At 37.3% G+C, this 22,477-nt stretch overlaps 1 protein-coding gene across 16 annotated transcripts in view; it reads right to left on the reverse strand.

The window, feature by feature from the left end:
- DLG1 (discs large MAGUK scaffold protein 1) overlaps positions 1–22,477 on the reverse strand; it is a 173,891-nt gene that overhangs the window by 42,323 nt on the left and 109,091 nt on the right. For all 16 annotated transcript variants that reach the window (XM_068955177.1, XM_068955178.1, XM_068955175.1 and 13 more), the window contains 6 exons: positions 21,488–21,657; positions 20,596–20,732; positions 17,435–17,579; positions 8,148–8,274; positions 5,459–5,615; positions 4,158–4,260 (listed from right to left, as the gene is read on the reverse strand). In XM_068955177.1, coding sequence (XP_068811278.1) covers positions 4,158–4,260; positions 5,459–5,615; positions 8,148–8,274; positions 17,435–17,579; positions 20,596–20,732; positions 21,488–21,657 — 839 coding nt within the window. The remainder of the gene's footprint in view (positions 1–4,157; positions 4,261–5,458; positions 5,616–8,147; positions 8,275–17,434; positions 17,580–20,595; positions 20,733–21,487; positions 21,658–22,477) is intronic.

The raw sequence follows: 22,477 nt of genomic DNA on the forward strand, positions 1-22,477 counted from the left end.
CCTACCCAGGGAACCTGCAGGGTATTCCCTTCTCCCAGTCTCCTGCTCTTCTCCCAGCACGGACACCAACCTGCAGCACCCAGCACTAGCAGGTCCGTCAAACCCAGTGGTCTCTGCTACTACAGAGAGTTTTTTAAATAGAGATATATATATATACCTATATATTATATTTTTAACTGTATATAACTATAGATACAGATTTTATATATATATATATTTATTTATTTATATATGCACACACATGTATGTACCACAAAAGTATGTACAAGTATAATCCAGTCTATAACTCAACATTTTACAGCATCAGATCTTAGGTCTGTTGCAGATAAAGCATAAAACGTACAAGGAGAAAGTCATCAAATGGCTATAGAAGTGGTGTCTGTTATTAGAGGCTCTTCTGTAAACAGGAAAATGCCTTCACATTTCCTATTTGACATTTAGCTATCCCCAAAGAGTGCTGGTAAGTTGCTGAAGTTTCATTTACTGTAACAGAAGAATTTTGTAAGGTATCTCACAAACATAATGGGAACACTCTGGTGAAAATTAAACACATGTCCAGAAGGATAATCTTAGAAATATGAGTACATCTGTTCTAAATTCTTTCTATAACTAAGAAACACTTCTGACATTTAAGGGAAAATGAGATCAGCTGTTATGTGATTTGAACCCTGGTATAATGAAAGTAGCATCATTCAATCATATTAGTCTACTCTGAGTCCAGTAACTAGTATTTGGTAAAGCACGTTGTCTCTCTGGATGTGAGGAGACTGAGATATAGAAAACTCAATCCTTTCCACTGTAGGGTTTTTTTCCCCCCTCACATTTTTCCAGGTTACTCGAGCTTTTCTGCGAGAGAACTGTTTGCAAGATCCTCTTTTTCCCAGAAACCAAAGGTGAAAGAAAAGCAGGGAATTTCTGACAGAATTGATGTGGTAGGATGTTACAGCATAAATCACCGTTCCCCACTAAATCTATGAACATACAATCTGTCATGTACAATTACAGGGAGTGATGTGAGCTGGTCCCAAATGTCTTCCAAATGCTCTTATCATACTGAATCTATTTACTCAGTTATAATGAACACTGATGGATGTCTAGAATCTCCTTGATCTGCCCTAGCTGTTAGCATCGCTTACTAAATAAAATCCTGCTGGAACCATGAATATAAGTAACACACATGTACAGTACAAGTACTTACAACTGATGCTTAAACAAACGGATGCGCTTCCTCTTTCGGAAGATATCTGAGGAACACTGAAGACTAACAATAATTTTATGAACTGTCACTTTAATAGTTTTACCTTTTTTGCATGGCAGAATTAAAAATTAGATATATGCAGATCATTTCCCAAATTAACTGAATCAAGTGAGGGGGAAACCATGAGCAGCTATAACTTAGGAAATCTGAAGATCAAAGAACACGTGCACTTTTGTTAAATACATCTGACATTAAGATTAGCAGGATCATATTTTCTATTTTGAAAGTCAAATCTCAACTAGACTGCTTCCCTCTGATAATAAATGGATACAAATCTTTAAGAAAATAGGCTTTCCTTACTGCTCTCTAATCTATGAATAGTAAACACCCGATCCAAGTTACTTTCCACACTGGCTCTGAAAGAAGCTGATAGCTGGAGTTCCATTCAACCTCTGTTCTTACGCCGAGTAAGAAAAGACAAGCAGAGATGTCCAACTGAAAATCACACATTAGTAACTAGAGCTCTTTGAGGTATGTTGTCCATGTGTCGATTCACACTCTTCCTCCAAACTGCAATGGATCTCAATATAACAAGATCCTCCTAGATATACTTCTCCTCAGTGGCATCCTTCAAAAGGGTAGAGTAAGCTCAAACACGCTTCTTAAAACCTCTCCACTCCAAATGGAGAGTTTAAGCACTATGTTAGAGAGAAAGGTGGGAATATGGCCCTCACATCTTAAAGAAATTTTACTTTTTTAAATAATGTGTCACATGTCTGGCTACAATACTTCAAGATACTCCAGGAAACATCCACTCTCTAAAATGGGCTTAAAATTCTTTGAGAACCTCACTGCCAATATAGCTCAACTGCATGCAGGCTCATTCCCAAATGCTTCAGTAAACACGTAGGAATGAGTATAGCTCCAGGTCTGAAGTCTGGAAATGACCGTTGTCAAGAAATTTGTAGGAAAAATAGCATATACTGGGCAAACCTCTGTTCAATGACTCAAAATACCACTATTCGAGCACCTCAGGATAAGTTTCAAGAAAACCTGTTACCTACCTGGACCAGCGGTAATGAAGAAAGTTGTTTCTCTAATGCAGAAAGATCAGGAACCATCTGAAATGCTTAGTTCTGTGATTATAAAAAGGACTTCTGACTTTCAGAAGAGATGAAGAGATCCTTTACTTTTAAAAGCATGAGTCCCAGGAAAGAGAACTGAAAAACTGCTTCATCCAAACAAAGTTTGGACATATTTGGATGAAAGTAAGTGTTTGCGACCTGGGATATATTCTACCAGAAAAAAATTCATTCTGCTACTAGAGCCACATCTCATCCTATTTCCCTCAAAGAAAACCAGTGACCAGGAATGCCTTTTTTATATAAATACTTGGCCAGATGCTCAAAAAGACAACTCACGGGCAAATACAAGCATAAAATCTCTTACTGAACAGGGAGAAAGAAGAGAAAGGTTTAACAACTTGACACACTTGTGAGAACACTGAAGCACTTGCAGAGGACAGGCCAAACGCATATCAATATTTGCCAATTCTGATACAAAGACAAAGTAAATACTCCAGAACCAATGCTGACCTGACTATCCTTTCTGAAAGGAAACCTCAGCACAATCACTCCCAGGAAGCGATGCTGAAACTCAAAGAGCACGTAAACAGGCTGCACACCCTCTCAAGAGAATACAGGCATTGACAACACGGGTTGGCTGCAGGGATTCGCATCACCAACCAGACACAAACAAATCTGTCGGTGTCATTATTGACAGAGTTCCTGTGTCAGTGGAGGTACAACGATGTTGCTGATGGGAAAGATGGCGGGGGAAGACAAGGACATGGTGGAAGGGGCAGTGCATGTGAAAGCCAACAGTTCAAAGCCTCAGGGAGCATGATATAAGATAAACAGGACAAAAGAGATGAAACAAGGAAGGAAGGAAGGAAAAGGTGTACTGACATCAGGTGTCTAACAGCATCAGATACAGGCAGTAGTCCTGCTAAGAACCCGCATTTATCCCTTGCTGGTACAGCTAAGGGGAAGGTTCAAGCGGACAGCTCACTGCAGGCAAAATTTACTGTTGAATGACACTGATGTGTCATTCAAGTAATACTGTAAAATTACTTGTAAAATACTGTAAAATTACTGTAAAACAGTAATCCTGTAAAAAGCTGTTCATCATCACAGTTCATATCAATACATCAATAATGTATTATTACTATACACTATTATATATGTAATAACATATGGCTCTACAGGTTCAAGGAACACATACCATTTTAGACTACTGAACTGCCCAAGTCTCAAAAGGCAACCACATTTCAAATGTGCTATGAAAATACAAGAGGACAAACGTGTATTGTGATGAGGTAATGTTATTTGGCTTCTGCAGAACTCAAAGATCAGGATTCTCGCATTCACTGCAGTCTAATCTGGATCAGACGAAATTGCTGGATAAATACCAGCTCAGTATGAAACAGAGGAATGAAATCCTGAAGGTTTCCTTACGTCAACTGAATCAGCACAACAGAGAAGGAATTAATCTTTTATCCTCCTACCACTAAGGAAAATAAAACACACAGATATTAAAGGATGAAGACAATAGTGGCATATAAGTAAAAACGTGGTATTTCTACTATGTTCTAGATTTTCTGGCATAGTTTTCATTTTATGATGGTGTTGACATTTACTGAAAAAGTCAAAACTTCTGAATATGATCAAAGCAAGAAACAAACCAAGCTGTGGCACCAATGCTTTCAGATATGCCTGTCTGGTCACTTGTAATTAGGCTAATAGAAGCATGAGTCTATCCATCTATTGCATGATTTGTTTCTTTTCTCCTCAAAACAGGGCTTAGGTCCTCCCTGCCCGAGGAAGGACACTGTGGCTTATCCTTCTCTGAGTTTCAAATCCTAAAAGTGAAACTTGAATGCGTACAGCAACTATCTTACCTTCTGGACGATACTGAGCAACAATAGTTACTGCTTGGCCTGCGTTCTTCAGGGCTGCCGCCGCTTGTTCATGAGTTGCTGCTTTGAGGTCTACCCCGTTTACCTATGAATAATACAAAAAAACTTTATTAAAATAATTTGTGTTTATCATTATTATCATGGAATTTAGAGTCACATTAACAAAATATAACTGGATACAAACTAGTTTCCATGCCATATGAGATTTTCCTGTTTCCTGCACTGCAATCCAGTTACCACAAACAAGGACTACTGATCTTTACTGAAGTCCAAAGTCAATGAGTTCAGCCTCATATAAATCCAAATGTTAAAAAATATTGTAGAAGGCCTAGCATATCACTTCATGAATTTGTATTTGCTATGCCTAATCTTCTTCTTGCTTAAGACCTTGTTCACTCTTTTTAAGGATGTACACAGAAAATATTCCATGGTTATCATCTCATCTTTCTTCAACAGGCATTTAGGGACTTCCTGAGCCAAAGATTACCTACAGACCGCTACGTTCAAAAGCCAGTGACGAACCTCACCTTCCATGAAATTATCTAGTCTTTTTTTTTAAAGCATCAGACATAAAAATGTCAGAAAAAAAACTGTTTGAAGCAAAAATTTGTGTCACACTGTAGACCAATAGCTTTTGTCATAGTAGTTATAAATACAGATGAACTTCAGTATCAGCATTTTAATACTAGCAGAGCTAAAATCATTTTTTCCCTCTTAAATAACTATCAATTCGCATTTTAATTGCCCTAAGAAATTATCCTTCATAGACTAAGTCATTTTAAGAAAAAAAAAAAATACAAAATCTTTAAATGACCTTCAGTACTAGGAAACAGAACAGGCTCTCAGACAGGTCTGAGATGGGTCTTAGTATGCCTAACAGGAAGTTCAACAGATACTCCAGAAAGTAAAGCACCAACTTTCAGACACTACTGCCAAATGCCTCCATCTTGTTAAAAGGTTTGTTTCCGAAGACTGCAATCTTTCAGTTCAGGCATATGCACCCTGGCGATCAGACTAAGAGAAGTTAATGGCCGACAATCTTTAAGTTCGAACAAACATCTCTGAGGTGGAAAAGTGCTATTTCATCAACTTACAGATGAGAAACTGAGGCAGACAAAAACTTCAAAGATATTTTGAAATATATGGATTACTATTCCATTGTCTCAAATTTATCATAGTTAATGAGATTCTTCTGTATATAAACCATATATATAAACTAAATTCAGGAAGAGAAAGATTTAAATAAATAAATAAGAAAAAAAAACAGCAGCAAGGAATCCTACCGAAATTATACGATCTCCTTTCCTAAGCTCTCCACTCAGGTCAGCAGGCCCTCCTGCAAGGATGAAAGAGATGAAAATTCCTTCTCCATCTTCTCCTCCAACAATGTTGAAACCAAGACCTGTTGATCCTCGATGCAGGACAACTTTTCTAGGCTCCCTGAAGGAGAAAAAAAAAAAAAAAAAAAAAAAAAGAAAGAACAGGGTCTTGGTCACCAGTCATGAATAAAAGTAGAATAAACAATTCAAGAGCCTTAATAAAGCTCAATCTTACTCTTCCAGGCACTGCTCATCATCTCTCTCCGCTTCAAAACAAACATTCTAAGACTCAAACTAAGGGACAGAGCAGTAACAATGGTTATGGCACAACAGAGAACGTATGGCCTTGTGCCTGCTGCACAGCTGTAGAAAATCCCAGACCTGCATTCTTTCCCATAATATCACAAAAAGTTTGACCTAAATGTCTTTACATCTCAATCTCCTCCCTTGTACAATGTGGATCGAGATACAATGAAATTCTAACCTTGTTATTTATACGGTATTTTAGAAATCCAGTGGAAGAATATAACAGTCTAAAATTAACATGACATACATCATATTTGTTAAGTGTTCACCAACACAAACTTCTTACATAACTCATATACATAGAATAATCTTAAACAGATTTAAAAACTTAATGTGAAATTACTCCTATCATTTGATATCGATTATAGAAGCAAAGCACTTCATACAATTTTAATGGCATTCTCAGTTCACTGCATATGCGTATCTCATTGCCACATGAAATGATGCATTATTTCTCAGTTCATTAAAGTACACTAAACCTTTACAGAATTCATTGTGAAGTGAATGATACATCTAACCGTAATAACAAATACAACAAGATATTATTTTCCTTTCTAAAACATAAAAAGAATTGTAATGGAAAAGCTAACAACAAAAAAATATATCCTTGCTGGTTTAATTTCACTACAGTTGATCAAGTAATAAGTACAGGAAAGAAAAGTTCAAGAATTATGCATAAACCCTTTCCAAAATAAGAATTTACTGCGTTCTCAAATACATTTGCAATTTATTTGCAGCAACTGCAGCTGAAAAAAAAAATCGTAAACCAAGTGGTTTCGTTAATTTTATAAAAATCCCTTGCTGGCTTGGATGACGATAAGAAAGAAGAAATACTGGTCAAGCTAAGAGGTTGAATCGTTAGATAAGCCCACTTTTAGAGAAGAAATAAAAAAAAGATCTAACCTGCTACTCTAACCAATGGAAGAAAAGCACGGATAATTTCAGAAACTGATGAACAATTTCTAATATTAAAGCACAGTAACTGTGTACTGCAATTAAAAAGCACTAGAGAGCACTAAAGAACAATTAGTGAACATTCTTAAGCATTTGGAGACTTTAATTATTAATTTTTAGAATAAACTAAGCTGAAAAACAAAAAAAACAGAACTTCAGTTTGATCTTTAAAATCACCATTTTTGCATTGCCTCTTGGATCAGCTCACCATTTTTGCATTGCCAAATTTCACTTGCATCAACCATCAGATTCATCTTTTCAGAGTATGGTTTTATTACAAATATATGGCATTGTGAAAACATAGGTTTATTGCTCTAGCTTACACTAATACATTTAAAAAATTTCTCAGCGAATACAAATATATGGTATTTCAAAAAGATTATTCAAAATATCTAAACTGTTTTGGGAAGGAGGGCAGGTAATTTCAGGAAAAATACCCAAAGCCTTCTCTGGGTAGCCTTAGATTTCAGAAGAAACCTAAAAGCCTTTCTTTGCAGTAATTTTAGAAGAAAGATAAAAAACTCATAAGATCACTAATGCTGTCAGCAGGATAGAGTCACCTTGGCTAACGTGATCACCTAACCGCCAAGCGTAAGATAACTGCAAAAGACACATATCTGAAGCTTTCCCATCTTCCAAATAATTCTCCAATTTATTATGCCACGTATGTTCCAAGTCTGGGTAGACCTTGCCTCAGAAACTGAACGTTATTCGTACCAGATGACAGTATGACACAGAATTTAGTAACAACTTCCTGAAAACACAGCTTAACATATCTCTATACTTGCAGAATAGGAGAGCAATAAAATTAGAAAAGCTTCACTTTATCAGTGATGGTGAACAAAAGATTAATTCAATCTCCTACTGAATCAGAGAAGGAATAGCCTGTTAATAGAAAAGGATTAAGAGCTTTCTAGCCTTTCTGGGTTTACTAATCCATCAAAACAAACCTTCTTCTGTAACAAAAAAAGATCACTTGCTTTAAAGTAAGCAGTAATCTTTGATCCATGATAAATTCAAAATACAAATGCCTCACTTCTGGTCTGAACCACAAACTACTTAAACTATGCCTTCCTACACTCCGCTAGGAGCTATCCCGAATTATCCCACAATCACTACAGTATCTGAAATTACAGGAACAATCTCTGCTCTGGTCACCTTAAAAAGCTCATTCACCTCATGAAGCACTTCAGCAGGGCATTCTGATTTTAATCCTATTCCTGGACTCATATATCATGCATTAAAAAAAATGTTTTTCTCTTTATATGAACTTTTGTAAGTGTTAAGAAACTACAGATTTCCATGTATCTCTTCTTTACCATTTTGCCCACAAACTCATATTGTGAGCTTTCCTGGCTAACTAATGGGACATGTAATTCTGTTTGCTCCTTACCTGGTAATCTCATCATCTCCAAGCATTCCCTTGGGAACCGGCGAATACCGTCCTGGCGATGCTGGGGGCAGAGACTGTCCCAGGTAAGCAGGCGGAGTGATATGGTTGTCCACTGGCTGAGAATAGGCTTCAGAAACAGGGGGGAAAAATGCGTTCAGACAATTAACCAAAAAAACTCAAGAAATTGTAAAACAGTAGCAAGTGGCATTATCTCCTCTACAGACAGCATGTAAAAATTTAAATGATACATTAAAAATACCATACTTTTAAGACACTGTATCACATTGCACATCCCTGCCTCCTCGCGCTTTGAATCAGCAAGTAAATTTTGAAGTCTGACTGTGTCTTGTACAGAACTTCTTTTCGACGTAACAGACACTGTTAATATTTGAAGCCCATCAGGACAACAACTGGAGAGTTGATCTGTTTGTAAATGATCTCTAACTTAACTGAATTTAATTAAGAATTTTATTTTCTTAAAAGCGCTATGTTGCAGCAACAGTTTAAAAAAAAAAAGTGATATTTTAAAGTTATGCTTCTCCTAAACCGGCAAGATGCCTACCTCTTTCTTTTCAAGGTTTTGGTGCAGAGCATCAGAGCATTTCTAGGAGACTTCAGGCCATTTTGACTGTCAGGCCTGAAGAGGGAGGGATGTAACACTTCTCAGACACTGAGCAAAGCAATCCATCCTTAGGGAGAAGTATAGGTGCTGGGGGTTATATTCAGCCAACAGCACACGTCAAGAAACGAAGGGGAGATTATTCCACCTCCTATAGTTCTAGGTAAGAAGCATCAGTTTACTAGGAGGAAGGAATAAACAAACCAGTGCCAACTGTACTTCAAGGATCAGTTGCCTTATTCACAGGTTTATTGATTTATGCGTAAAATGCATGTCTTTTAGCTGAACCACAACAGACATAGTAGTTTAGCAACTTAAATGCTTCAGTTGATGGAACACATACTACAATTCCAGGAAAAACATCCCTGTAAATAGTTAAGAGGGTGCATTATATTTTTATGTTGGACACGTTAAATTTTTGTATCCGTTCAGACCTAGTCATACCCACTGTCTCCTATTACAAAGTGTACTCTACAGCTGAAAAATGGTTTAGGTGCTTCAGGCTAAGATTGCATTAGACTAAAATAGAACAGAACATTAGATTAGAACTAGAACAGTGCAGCATAGTAAGAGCAAGTCTGTGGGATTAAACAGTTGGTGTTGACAACCCAGTAATTAACCCACTATTGGGAAGCGGGGAGGAAGAGGTTACCCTGGATTAGCTCTACTCTGGTTCCCTGAACTGAACGCTCATTAGGGATTGCAGTGCTCCTGGACTGCGTTTCCCAGTTTAGTTTCATTTAAAAGTAATTCAGCATGTGTCTTCTGCAATGCAAAGGCTCATGCAGAATGCAATTCTGCAACGCAAGAATTAAGAATTCCTGCTCACGAGAAAGGGTAAACTGAGAATTTCTTATTATTCTAGTGCTTGACAATGTAATTTAGATTATGCAACTACAACTTTTGGAGGATAATCGTCTGCATTTTTTCAAGGGAACGCTAAAAGTATTCTAAGATATACAAATTGTTTAAATATATATACATATATATAACTCCACGCAAACCCAACTTCATCTCTGCACAGGTAGATTCTGGCATGCCAGCTCCTCAGCACTGCAGAACAAACTGAGCATCCGGGCTGCCAGCTGGCAAGAGAGAATGCAAGGGGAACTACTGCAGGGAACAAAAGAGCTACATCTCATTAAGCACCAAGGTCAGCCCCCAAAATGCTTTTTGAATTAGGAAAATTCTGAAATTTTCCTTCAATTTCACATTTTTCATGTTCAATTCACCATTAAGGCTACCCGTTGAGCTTGAAGGAGAGCTAAAACAACCTGACCACTGTTTTCTGTGTTTACAACAATCTCTGTAATTTAAAGGTGCTTTTATCAGGCACCCCATCAGAAAAAACAGAGAATGGGCTCAGGTGTTACAGCAGAAGTAAAGGGAAACCCTAACCTGGTCCTCCTCACCTCATCAAGAAATGCTCATAACTGAAAAATGAGCTGGGGACACATATACAAACATCGGATTGAGGGCACCTCATAGATTCAAAATTACTGAATTGCCAGATTCTCTTCACTCTTATTCCCTTGCTATGCCTGATGTGGTACCTGACCTTTGAGGATCTGCACTAAAACCAAAACGTTCTAACTGAATAAACATTATTGCACTACAGAAGTGACCTGTAATTTTTTTTTTTTTAAACCACTGCCTGAACAATTGGGCCATACACGACTTCATCAAGAGCATTTTTAAGTGAGAAATTTGCTCAATACTACAAGCAGAGAAAAGTGCTTTTGCTAAAACCAAACGATCAAAGTCAAAAAAGCATTCAGCGTGGAGAATTCCACAGTACTTAGGAGTTTTTCAAGATGCAGGATCCATGCTGACCTCACATTCATAGAGCCATTTGTTGCTTCTAGCAACTGGTGTAATGCATGTACAATCCCCTCTTCATCCCTATGCTCCCCGCAAGGATTTGAAGACTGCAGATTCTACTCCTTAGTTCTTTTTGTCCGTCTCTGGGACAAGATGCAGCTTCTGTGCAGAGGTAACAGGTTTTGACAGTTCAGTCAGCTTCAGAACTTGCTCTTTTTTAGCCCCAGTGGAGTTTCTGTTAGCACTGATGTTCTGAATTACTAAATTACCGATTACTAAAGAGTACCGCAATATGTACGGCAATATAGATTTGTGTCGCAAAGATTTATAATCGGAAAAATACGCGTGTTCTTACATACCAAAGTGATAACTTCCATGTCAGTGTACATGTTTTGTTAAAGCAAAGTCGTTTAAAGAAAATACTATTGCATGTAAAAATAATTACTGTAGCTTTATTGGAAAATTATACAATTAAAGCACAAAAAACGTGATGCGTACTTTATGAACTCTTCGCTAATTAGTGAAAAATGGGTTTGGATTAAAAAAATAAGGAAACGCAGCACAGTATAGCAACTCTATACATACTGCTCATGAACTAAATCTTCCCATCTCAGAAAATAAATTTACAGTTGCTTTTAATAAGCTACTGACAGCTATTATGAGTCATACTTTACAGGAAGTAACTGGATTTTTAAGACAAATTTTATGTTAATTGAATTACAATGCTTCTTTTAAAGATACTCGAAGCTTTTAACTGTACTATGTTCAGAAACACATGCACCATCCAATACTATCATACACTCTTACATTTAAATTTTGTATCTTTTCACCATATAACTAAATTTAGCTATCAAGCAATATAACAAATTATTATTTTGGACCAGTTAACTGTTCCACATCAGCACCGGCTACGTCCTTTAACAAAGCTCTACAAAGGCTAAGCGCTTCACAAAGTTGAGTCATTTTCCAGAGTTGGCAATCTTCAGCACTGTGGAAGCTAACACGCAAGAAACTGTTTTGGATGAGCACGAGATTACAAACATAAAATTAACTTGCCAATTTGAATCACATCTGAAATAGTACACAGGAAAGGCAGACTCTTAAGGAGAACTTCCACTTCCAAATCTACCCCTCTTGACATAACAATTCTATACAGAAAGATGAAGATTTCTCGCTATTATCTGTAAACTGAAGACACCAATCTTGCGTACAATCTCTAAAGTGGAAAATAAATTAAGAATTGTACTGTAATTTACTGTTATTACATGCTCTTCTCTTTCCATATTTATTCATTTAAGCAAAAAGGCATTTACGTCTCCAGTCAGAAAACCGATTATTACCTCCCCTGCAGCATTCTACTTCTGACCACACCGTGGAAATATTTTACCAACGCACACACAGACAGAGCACAAACAACGTAATAATTCAACACTGCCTAGTAGTCAAAATGTATCATTAATACTGCCTTCAAGGGAGGTTTGTATAGGGAATAAGTCCTCTTTGTCCCTCAAGAAGGTGCAGATGCTTTTCCAAGTCTGACATTCTACAATATGTACTGTGCAGTTAAAGTGTGTTTTTTTAAATAGTAAGTTCTGGACCTTCTTAGTAATAGTTAAACTGAGTAACTTCAAAAGCATTTAGACCAGTAAGTTCCTTGACGTTTATTCCTAGACTGATTTTTAATGATCAATGTTTATAGACAGATTACTGAAGTAATTTACTTTCCCTACTGATGACTTGCGACAGAAGACTAGTAGTTATGATTATCAACCACACAAAGCTTAGCTCTCAACAGACAGCCGGAATAACAGAAAGCAGGATAACATCAATCCACAGGTCCATCCACCTAGAGCGCTGCTCTTTCACAGATATGCAGCGTAGCTTTTGTTGAATGTACATGTTTCCCCATATTAGAAGATCTCATTTCTCAGTCTATCAGAGACTGAATGCCACAGAAGAGAACAGCACTCAGATGGAAACGTGCCTAGAAATAACAATCTTTCATTAACTGCGTTCTACATGAGACAGAAAATGGAGATTTCTGTAAAGCAACTGTATAAACTAGCAATCCACGCTTCAGGGATTAAAACAAATCCCACTGAGATGACTACTGGAAACAGGCCTAGCAATCAACTGTTCCAGCCTGTCAAGAGCTAGGGTCAAGCTTTCATCACCCACGCGTAGTAGTCTTTAGAGCTATGGCACATAAGCACGAGCCATGTGCACTGCAATTGGGATTCTATCTGCTGAACGCTCAGACATCAGACAGCCCCCACTCTGCTTTAATGTCTTAACATTAGTTTACCCCAAAGACAGCTGGAAGCTGTTCCTTAACTGTGATAAATACGAAGTGATTGAGGTCAGCCTTCAGCCCCAGGTACACACAATGAAATACACTGGCAGGATCTGTAACCTTCTTGATAAACACTGCCATAAATCAGAATCTCAAGAACTTCTTGACCAACCGTCCCTGGATTTGAGGTCACTAACCTCACTAAAAAAAACCAGCACATTTCAAATGATGTTAACTAACTTTGTGCCATCTTTTGTGCCATCAGAACATCTGACAAAACTGTACTCTTGTATGGCTGATGCCCTTACTATAGGAGCTGTAAAAGAAAACTGATTTTATAGAAAGTCGAGCTACTGGAATTTGTGGACCTGGTGCTCAAGAAGTTCTGTCTTCATCGCTCTTAACGCTCCCTTTTAAATACAGAGTTCACCCATAAACAGAGAAAGTGAGGCAGCCCTACAATTAAACTTGGGCCAGTCCTGGGAGAAAGCGTTAAAGACAACGAAATCCTGAATTTGAGGTTTTGTGGAGTCTTGAATGAGCTATCATGTTCGCACAAGTCACGATGCAATCTGGAGCATGTTCTACAGTACAGACTCCAACCTGGCAGGTACTGTGCACTCTGCTTGTTAGATGTTTCTGAATTAGAAAAGTTGTTAAAGTTGTTTTTTAAACAAGCAGCAGTCTGGGCAGTGAGCAGTCTAGGCACATACTGAGGCAGCATACAGGGTTTTCCATCTCAGCAGTATTTGTAATGGGCATGTCCGTAGGTGACCTCTGTGCATGTTTAGGAGATACAGTAGTGAAAGGAATAGTAGGTACTATCCCTTTAGGAGAGGGACTGAACTCCTAAGAAACTGGATAAGACACGATTCCGAAAGACAAAAATATGAAGAAACATTGCAAATACACCTCTCAGATCTGAACGCTAAAACCCATGCTAAGAGAACCATAACCAGAAAAAGCACTTAGAGGTACAGAGCGCACTTTAGTCCATGCACCTTGTCAAAGACCACTGACGGAGAGAAGGCAGAAAGACTTCTAGAAGCCTCAAGAAATCTCTTCTGTATGATCTTCTGATGCCTAAGCAGTTTGCGAGAAAGGTCTCAAGCAGATGCTGTTAGAGGTTGAGTTGCATGACCGCTCAGGAGCGTCTTTCCGTTTCTCGGTGAACAGAAATCCCTTATCATAAAAGGGCATGATGTTAGGCTGCACAAAATGCCACAGTCTCAAGTCTGACTTAGGGGAAGAGCAGCCAAAGGGAGGGAAAGTTGGGAGGGAAGACAGTAATGGGACCAAAAAAGGTCTACACATATCTCTGGATCATCTACCTCCAGAAAACAGATGTGAGACTAACTCATGGATACTGGGATATCAAGCACTTGCGGCAAGCTGACAGAACATGACCTCAAGGCAATAGATTATTCTTTCCTTGACAGAACTTTACCAAAGAGCCCATGGACATAGTAAGAAGGTATTCTTGAAGATACCACCGTCTCCTCTTGGCTCCGACATGATGCAACTAAATTTAATGAAGTGAATGGCCAACTAATTTACTAGTTACTCTCTGCATGAAAAAGAGGGCTTACAGCATGCCCTGCTGTATAATACTGAAGTATTTCTTCAGTAGTATTTATTTATACATATACTTTGTATATATACATATAAATATATATACACACACATATATATGAACAAAATCATGCACCTATTTCCACTTATTAAATAGTTTTAAAATCATGCCCGGCTCAAGACAACTTTAAGCCTTTAGGAAATGTATATTACTTCTTGTAACAGTGAACTAAGAGCCTCCTGGGCTCCCTGAATTAATGGTCATGGGAACTGAACTTGTGCCTCTCTCTCTGCAGGAATATTGCAATTCTCGGTCTTATATCAGTGCCTGAACTACTACTTATATCAGTGCCTGATGAGAATCAGCTGAGCTGAGTTTGATGTCTCGATTCTTAACCTCTGCAGTCTATAGTGAGATAGTCTTTTAAAAAGGTCCAAGTATAATTTAACTAACAGTAACAAAGCACATCAAGGAATGGACGGATATAAGTGTAGATCTCGTTTTAAGTTTTTGTGGTAGCCTAAGAGTACATTTGTCAAATCCCATTAAAGGTTTTTCTCCTTTCTCCCCTCACACTCATACTGAACAGCTATCTCCTCCCAGAACGAGCTTTCCAAATTACTACAGTGCCTTGCTCTTGATCATTTTTAGCCTTTTAATAAGTTGATGTTTAATAAACCAGGACCATTTAGCTGTAATCAGTAAGTATGACTTTTGCAAATTTCACAGCCGGCCATTGGGTTACTAGGATATAGGCAAATTATCAGGGAGCCAGTTCCTTCTCTACCTTCCTCTCCCTAAACTTCTTTGAGGCTTCCCCCTTGTCCCCACAAAAGTAAATAAAGTAAATATCCCAATGACCAAGTCAACATACAGTAGTAATAGATTAACAAGATATTTTTATTTCTCTCACATCATCCACAGTAATGTAATCACACCAGTGCAATACCACCACAAACTCTATGTACAAGTCAGGTTACTTCTGTCCCAGATAAATCTGAATCCAAGGTGAAATGCATGAAAAAGTTCAGTTGCAATGAAAAGAGAAAGGAAAACTTGTCTTCCAAGCAAGTAGCAAGAAGGTGGACTCAAGGGACAAACTAGATACCATAAGGTTAAATGGTTGCTCTCTAAGCATATGTAAGAGTAGCCCCACATCAACTAAGTATAAAACTGGGGATGAAAAAAACGCAGGTTGAAAATTAAGGTTTACATCAAAGAGCGGAGCCTTCAAGAATAATCGTGTAATAAGAGTGAGGGTATAAAACCTAATTAGTTCCAAAGTGCCATTTAATATGTTTATGAATAAGACAGTGTAGTTATCTCCAACAGATGATGGGTTTCGAAGACACTTCAGTCCTTTAACTTGTTCAATTTTTGTCGTCGTCCTTTTCATACTGTTGTAGATTGCATCAGTGCTTTAGTCCAAAAATACTCTTTTTCTCTTATGGAGTAGTATCTAAATAGATCAGTGTGGCATATTTTTGACATCATTTAGTCTTGTCTAACAGCAGAAAACAAAAAATCATGAAATAACTCAGAGAAGGAAACATTTATATTGTATTGCTCTCTCCTCCAGAACCAATTTATGTGAAGAGATGCGTAAAACTGGTCCTCAAGAAAGCTCCACCTATTTTTCATTTTATTATCAGATAACACTATGATCAGATTAAATAGTCCACAAGCAGGTATTTGAAAACTCTTTATATTCCTCAGTAAGGAAAAGGTTTCCTCAAGCCTACTTTTGAATCTCTGGTTATAGACAAAAAGTGTCCTAGAAAGAATGAATTAAAAATGGAAAAAATAAGAGATCCATTAAGATAATGAGAAATAGCAAGCCCATTTTCCAGTGTAACAGTAAAACGTATTCAAATTACTCAATCTCATTTATTATTGGCATTTTAAGAGTGAATCTTTTTGATGTTTTAAACATTTTAACTGTAGAACTAGAATTTGTATCAACAAAGAGCAACTTCTTTGGTTGAGATGAGCTGCTTCTGCAGTTGCTGCCACAGTTGCTTCTGTTTCCATTTAGAAGACTTAGGAGAAAAATCCTTTCAGTACCTAAGCTGAAAGTTCACAGAACACTGTTTTAACTAGTTAGTAGTCGTTTACCTCTAAGACTGCCTTTCAGGATGTGGCAGTTGAGATCTGACAAACAGCACCAAAAACCTTTAGCAGTTTCCCAACCTAAGCCATCAGAGCCCTTAGCCCCATCACTGTTTGTCAGAGCACAGATCTGAACTCTTAGTCCCAGCATACAGCATGTGCTCACTCAAAAAGATCAGCCCGCTCAGGGCTCTACCCAGTCAGGTCTTGGAAAGATACAGTTCTATTTCTCATTTCTTTCTCCAAATTACAGAATGGTAATACTCCTCTTGAAGAAACAGGGGAGAAAGTACATAAAGTTTAAATTTTTCTTCAAATTACATTTCAACTCTGAACTTTGTGTTTGAATACTTAACTCCAAAAAATACTCCTATAAGTTCTATCTTTATGTCGCCAAGATATTCTTGTAACAATTTTCAATATAACATTCACCGTTTTTTCATCTGAATTTTCAACAATTATGTCAAAACTGAAATAAAATTTCCAGTACGTTAACGTGGGATTTAGCAATAGATTTCCAGGGAGACATTACAGGACAAGAGCCCTTCCTCCTCTCAGGATAGTTCATTCAAATACATGTGCATCTCATGAAAAACTCAGAACATCACTAACTTCTACCTGAAACAGTATTTTGTCTTTTCCTCAGTTCACAGGACACGGAGGATCTACCTACAGAGTGCTGTACCTGTTACTCTTACAGTATTATAATTTTTCTAATTAATCAACTTTCTCATACTAATAACAGATTTTCACATCAGCTGGCTATAATTTTAAAAAGCTTGAACAAGTTAAAATAGTAAGATAGCATACGTTAAAGCTTTAAAGGGAAATAAATCTGCAGAAGAGCTAACTCTAAGATAAGCTGAACTTACAGTTTGTGATGTCAGGTGGGGCATAACTATCATTCATGAACATGCTGGTGGGTTTTGCAACTTTCAGATAAACAAAGTCAGATGTGTTTTTTAAGGCAGTCACTGCTTCTTCATGAGTAACTTCTTCTAAGCAAACACTGTTCACCTAGAGATTAAAAAAGAAAAACAAATTCTCAATGCAAAAAAACATTCGCTTTGACAGCACATTCGCTGGAGCACCGGAGCATTCTAACAGGAGGAGTCTGCACTATGACTCTGGTGCCACAGACATAACTAGCCCAATTATATCAAAGATGCTTTGTAGTGCCGTGACAAATGAAAAAGAGAAGTCTTTCCTTAAAAGGTGACAATAAACTGTATCGCCTGTAACACAATAAGGCAGGCAACAGGACTTTAGAAAATCAAAGGGACAAAATAACGCACTCAAAATGCTATGAACTTGCACCAAGTTGTATCAATTTTCCCTCCTTTTTTATAATCCTTTCTCATAATCAGTCTCAAAAACTAAAAATAAAACAAAAACACACCCCCATCCCTTTCCAATCAACCCAAATCAAAGGCATGCAGATACTACTGCTAATCACAGTGACCAATACTGTCTTGTTACTTTATGCTACCTCAACCATTTGCCTAAATCTACACTCTCCTTTCTAACTAGGCTGTCAATTCACAGGGACAACAGCATATTCTTTGATACATGTTTTATTATGAGGAGACAAACAGGTCTAGTTATGATCAAAGCACTAACACAGTATGTTCTTTCAAGTAGTAAACGGATGAAATTCTATATTTTGTCATGATATAAGTTTTAGATATATAAATGGGACAACACCCTTGTGCAAGAGGTCTGAAGTAGAGGCCAACACTGGAAAGGATTCAAACCAAAAGAGACTGAGTAGTTGCAAAATATACAGCTAACTACAAAAATCACCTGATTTAAATCTAAATAACTAGTTTAACTTTACAGCCAAGAGATTTTTAAATTGTTGGTATCACTGAAAGCACTACTAGCACTAGCCTTTTAATTTAAAGAAAACTTTAACAATAAGTATTTCACTTTGGAGTGCATCAGTAATTGCAGTACAGCTTAAAAACACAGACGGAAAGTTATAATCTGCAAAATATGGCAGCTAATCTCCACATCAGCAACTACAGCTTTGAATAAGCAAAGCTGAACTAATCAGAAGACATTATAGATGACGTTTTAGTCACCTTTGCTAACTTACCTGAATTGGGGGAATGATTACACCTATGATAAACCAGGAGTTTGTTTTTTTTTTACTATATACAACAACATACTGCATACGCTCCCCTTGCATCCCAGTAACAGTATCTGATATTAACTCAAAGCTACTTCTTTCAATTTGGTCAGGTAAAATACTGGACAAAGCAGTCTGTCTTAGAAGTCTGACTAATTAACGTTTTAAAATTGTTATTTCTAATATAAACTCCTTAAAGCCTTTCATATATATTTTATGATACGAGTAAGTTAGCATGGTGTTTTCTTCTATAGGTGATGAACTATAATTGGGGAAAGAAGCCTCCTAACAAGAGGGAGTTTTCCAGAGTGAGAGTCCTGTAATCAGAACTTTTATTTTTAAAAAAGAGGAAGCTTTAAAAAAAAAAAAAAGAAACAAGACTTTTGTCTGTTTTTGTTTTACTCCTCACTCCTCATGTTAGGATTTCATCATATCTTGAGCTGGTTTCACAGAACTATCCATTATAACACCAAGATGTCATTCCTGAGTGCCAGCAGTCAATCCAGAGCCCACCAACATATATGCGAAATTAGAATTACCACTGAAAATGCTCCTGGAAGAGTTTTCCATTTTTGTACTCTGGTTTACACAAAGGCATGTTAGCATCATTACCTTTGTCCTCCACCTGCTTCCTAATACCTGCCATGTCTGGCAGCTACCATCTTTATTTCAATTAGAGATCTTTTTCTGCGTTTGTCCCTTGTTCTATGCCAGTACCTGTCCAACCACAAAGGAAGAGCTGTGACATGCTAGGACACAAAAATAACACATGCAATTTTCATAATTATAACTGTTGCTTAGCGCATATAATAAATTGATCTTATAAAACATCTAAAACACAACTTAAAGGCATCAGACATGAAATTCTGATCTTCCAGTGCAGATAAGCAAAAGAACAGTTCCGTGCAGCAAGGCATTTGAAATGCCATGCATCTTATCTGCAAGATGCAGTCTCTCTTCATAGGTGCTGAATTTCTTCACACCTTATACAGAGAACAAAAGTAATGTTATTGATAATAATGAAAGGAACCCGGAGTGTAGAACACAGCACTCAGCTGCAGAGACCAGTTATTCCCCGCTGCAAACACTCCTTAATCTTCTTCACAAATACCCAAACTTGTTCCTGATGCTTGTAAGGTGACCTCAAAAACGCAAGACATGCCCAGAATTCCTCATCTTTAAGTAGCTTCAATTTTCCCAGATGGGTATTTGTAAATCACAAACCTATCTAAAAAGTCTTTGTACAGCTACAAAACCCTACGCTAAACATCTAGAGTCAGATTCTTGTTGTTCTAAGAGCAACAGACCAACACGTTCTCTTGCCGGGCGTTTGCTGAACACCTTCACTGCTTGGGCAGAATCGGTTCCTGCCTGGAGCAGGGAGGAGGGGTTATGACTTAGAAGAGATGGGTTCACAACTCAAATTCCTGGCTCTGGCTCTCCTTTTTGGACAACTGGATTTGCTGGTGGAATTTAGGGAAGCTGAAAGCCATGCTACCTTCTCGCACAGAAAATTCAGCTTTGAAGTATCGAAAAATAAACTGTTCAAGAGTACTAAAATAAACATTGAAATCCAATCCAAGCAGTAGTTTCACTGTAGGCTGGCCAGCTACCAGCACGTGGAGTTCCTCTCAACTCTGGGATTTTACTTATTTTTTAAAGAAAAGAAAAATAATCCTATTGTACATACTTCGGATTTCCTGAAGTGACTGTGTAGACCATAGGGCAGATGTAATTTTATCAACAACTTTCTGGAAGAACAACATTTTACTGATTTCAAAGAAATAATAGTACAACACAATCCCTCAACTCCGGTGATAGGCAGCTTAACTACAGAGTGCCTCACGTTCTTACGGGACCTAAAAGTGAACGCTCATAAAAGAAACTGCAGCTCTTACTTACAGCTAAAAGTTTGTCTCCAATCTGAAGTTTGCCATCTTTATGGGCCGCCCCTCCTTCTATGATTTTGGTTACATAGATGCTGTTGTCTCCAGGTATATGCTGATTTCCTACACCACCAGCAATACTGAAACCAAGACCTGCTTGAAAATGAAGCGAGTGCTCAAGAAACCTTTTAGCATTCATTAGATTGTATCATATATACATATACACCTAATATATACACATATATACATACAGGCACACAGGTTTTTATTTTTATATATATGCACACACACATATATATATATTTATATAAAAGGATGTAGTTGAAGCAATATTGGATTTTCCAAGTGAAAAGTGGATTTTCCAAGCCTTTCCAAGTGAATACCTTGATTTTCCAGACAGTTTTGGGAAAGCAGTAACATTTAATGAAGTTCCGAATATAAAAAGCTAAACTATTTACTTCATGCCTTGTGAAAACCATACACAGCACAGCTGCATTATTCATATTCAGAAAAGTATCTTCCAACATCTCCACTTACAGAAGCAAACGAATACCTTTTCCAATATGTTTTTAAACCTCCAACCATTTTTCTAGGTAATCCACATGAAATATTTTACTCCCATTTATAAGGAATAATGTAGTCACTTAAAAATTATGAAATACTATCAAGAACATAATTTAGCTACTCATTCTTACTATTTGAAAGAAAAACATACATTTCACAAGAACAGTTTTATGACACACATGTACAAGAATTCAGAGGTATTTAAAGGTGCCACTGTCTTAACTTGCATTATTCTGCATTTCATATAGAGTTTCATATGCAAGGTAATGTTTTATTTTGCCAAATAAATGCTAAAATCAATTCTATCCTTTTTGTGAAACAGAAGCTTCGTACTTCTTACGTACCTTTAGGGCCTTTTACGAGTTTTATCTCTACTATTTTTTCTGTGACTGGTTTTCTTCTTTTGACATACAACCGTACAATTGATCCTGCTTCTTTCAGTGCTTCAACTGCTTTGCTGTGTGTCACATCACGAACATCCACCTCATTTACTCGTAGAATACAGTCATTTACCCTAGGGACAGCAACGTTCACATTCAGCTGTTGTGTTATAGCCCACTGGACACAGTAGAAGACAGAGTATTTATCTAAAGTACACTAACACATAATAATACAACAAGACGCACAGATTTTGCTTTGAAAATATATAGAATCAAAAGATAGTTTTAAAACTATTAGTGCAGTTTTTAGTGCTTAAAAAAAGTAACTAGAAAATAGTTACATTAACCATTTTGTTCACAATTGAAGAGGACAGTACGTGTGTTTTAATTTAAAGAGTACTTAGACCAGAGCTTTGTACAAACTACCTTTGTTTAGAGGTGTAAGAAATAAAAGTTTAATTCAGAAACTAAGAGGTATATAATCAGAAGGCACTGGTTTTAAACCAAGGTATTAACAAATCAGCTTCTTATGTTGCTTTCCTGCTTTTCAAAAGTCGTTCTTGTAAAGTGCTGGCTCCCTACTCCATTTAATGTGTTGCCGTAGCACCACTGAGCTTTCATTATACAGAGTAGAATGCCTGACCCGCCTGTTGCTAAGTTCTGCCGGATAAACCTTCTGACAACGGCCAATAAGCCGACGTGAAGCCTTGAAATAAGTTTAAGGCTAAAAACCATAAGTCAGCAGGCATCTGCATGAAAAATCATAGTGCAAGTTCTTTGCAATACATGAGAAAAAAATTCAGATTTTGTTTCACGCACTGAAATGGGGTACACTTAAAGAGTGCTCTGGTTAATAACAAGTTTTATTAATGAATTATTTTTCTAAACACCTTTAGCAGCGCTCTTGGAACAAAGCTGCAAGTATCACTTGTTATCATCTAATACGCAAAATTT

The sequence above is a fragment of the Struthio camelus genome, chromosome 9 (genome assembly GCF_040807025.1).
Source record: "Struthio camelus isolate bStrCam1 chromosome 9, bStrCam1.hap1, whole genome shotgun sequence".
NCBI lineage: Eukaryota > Metazoa > Chordata > Aves > Struthioniformes > Struthionidae > Struthio > Struthio camelus.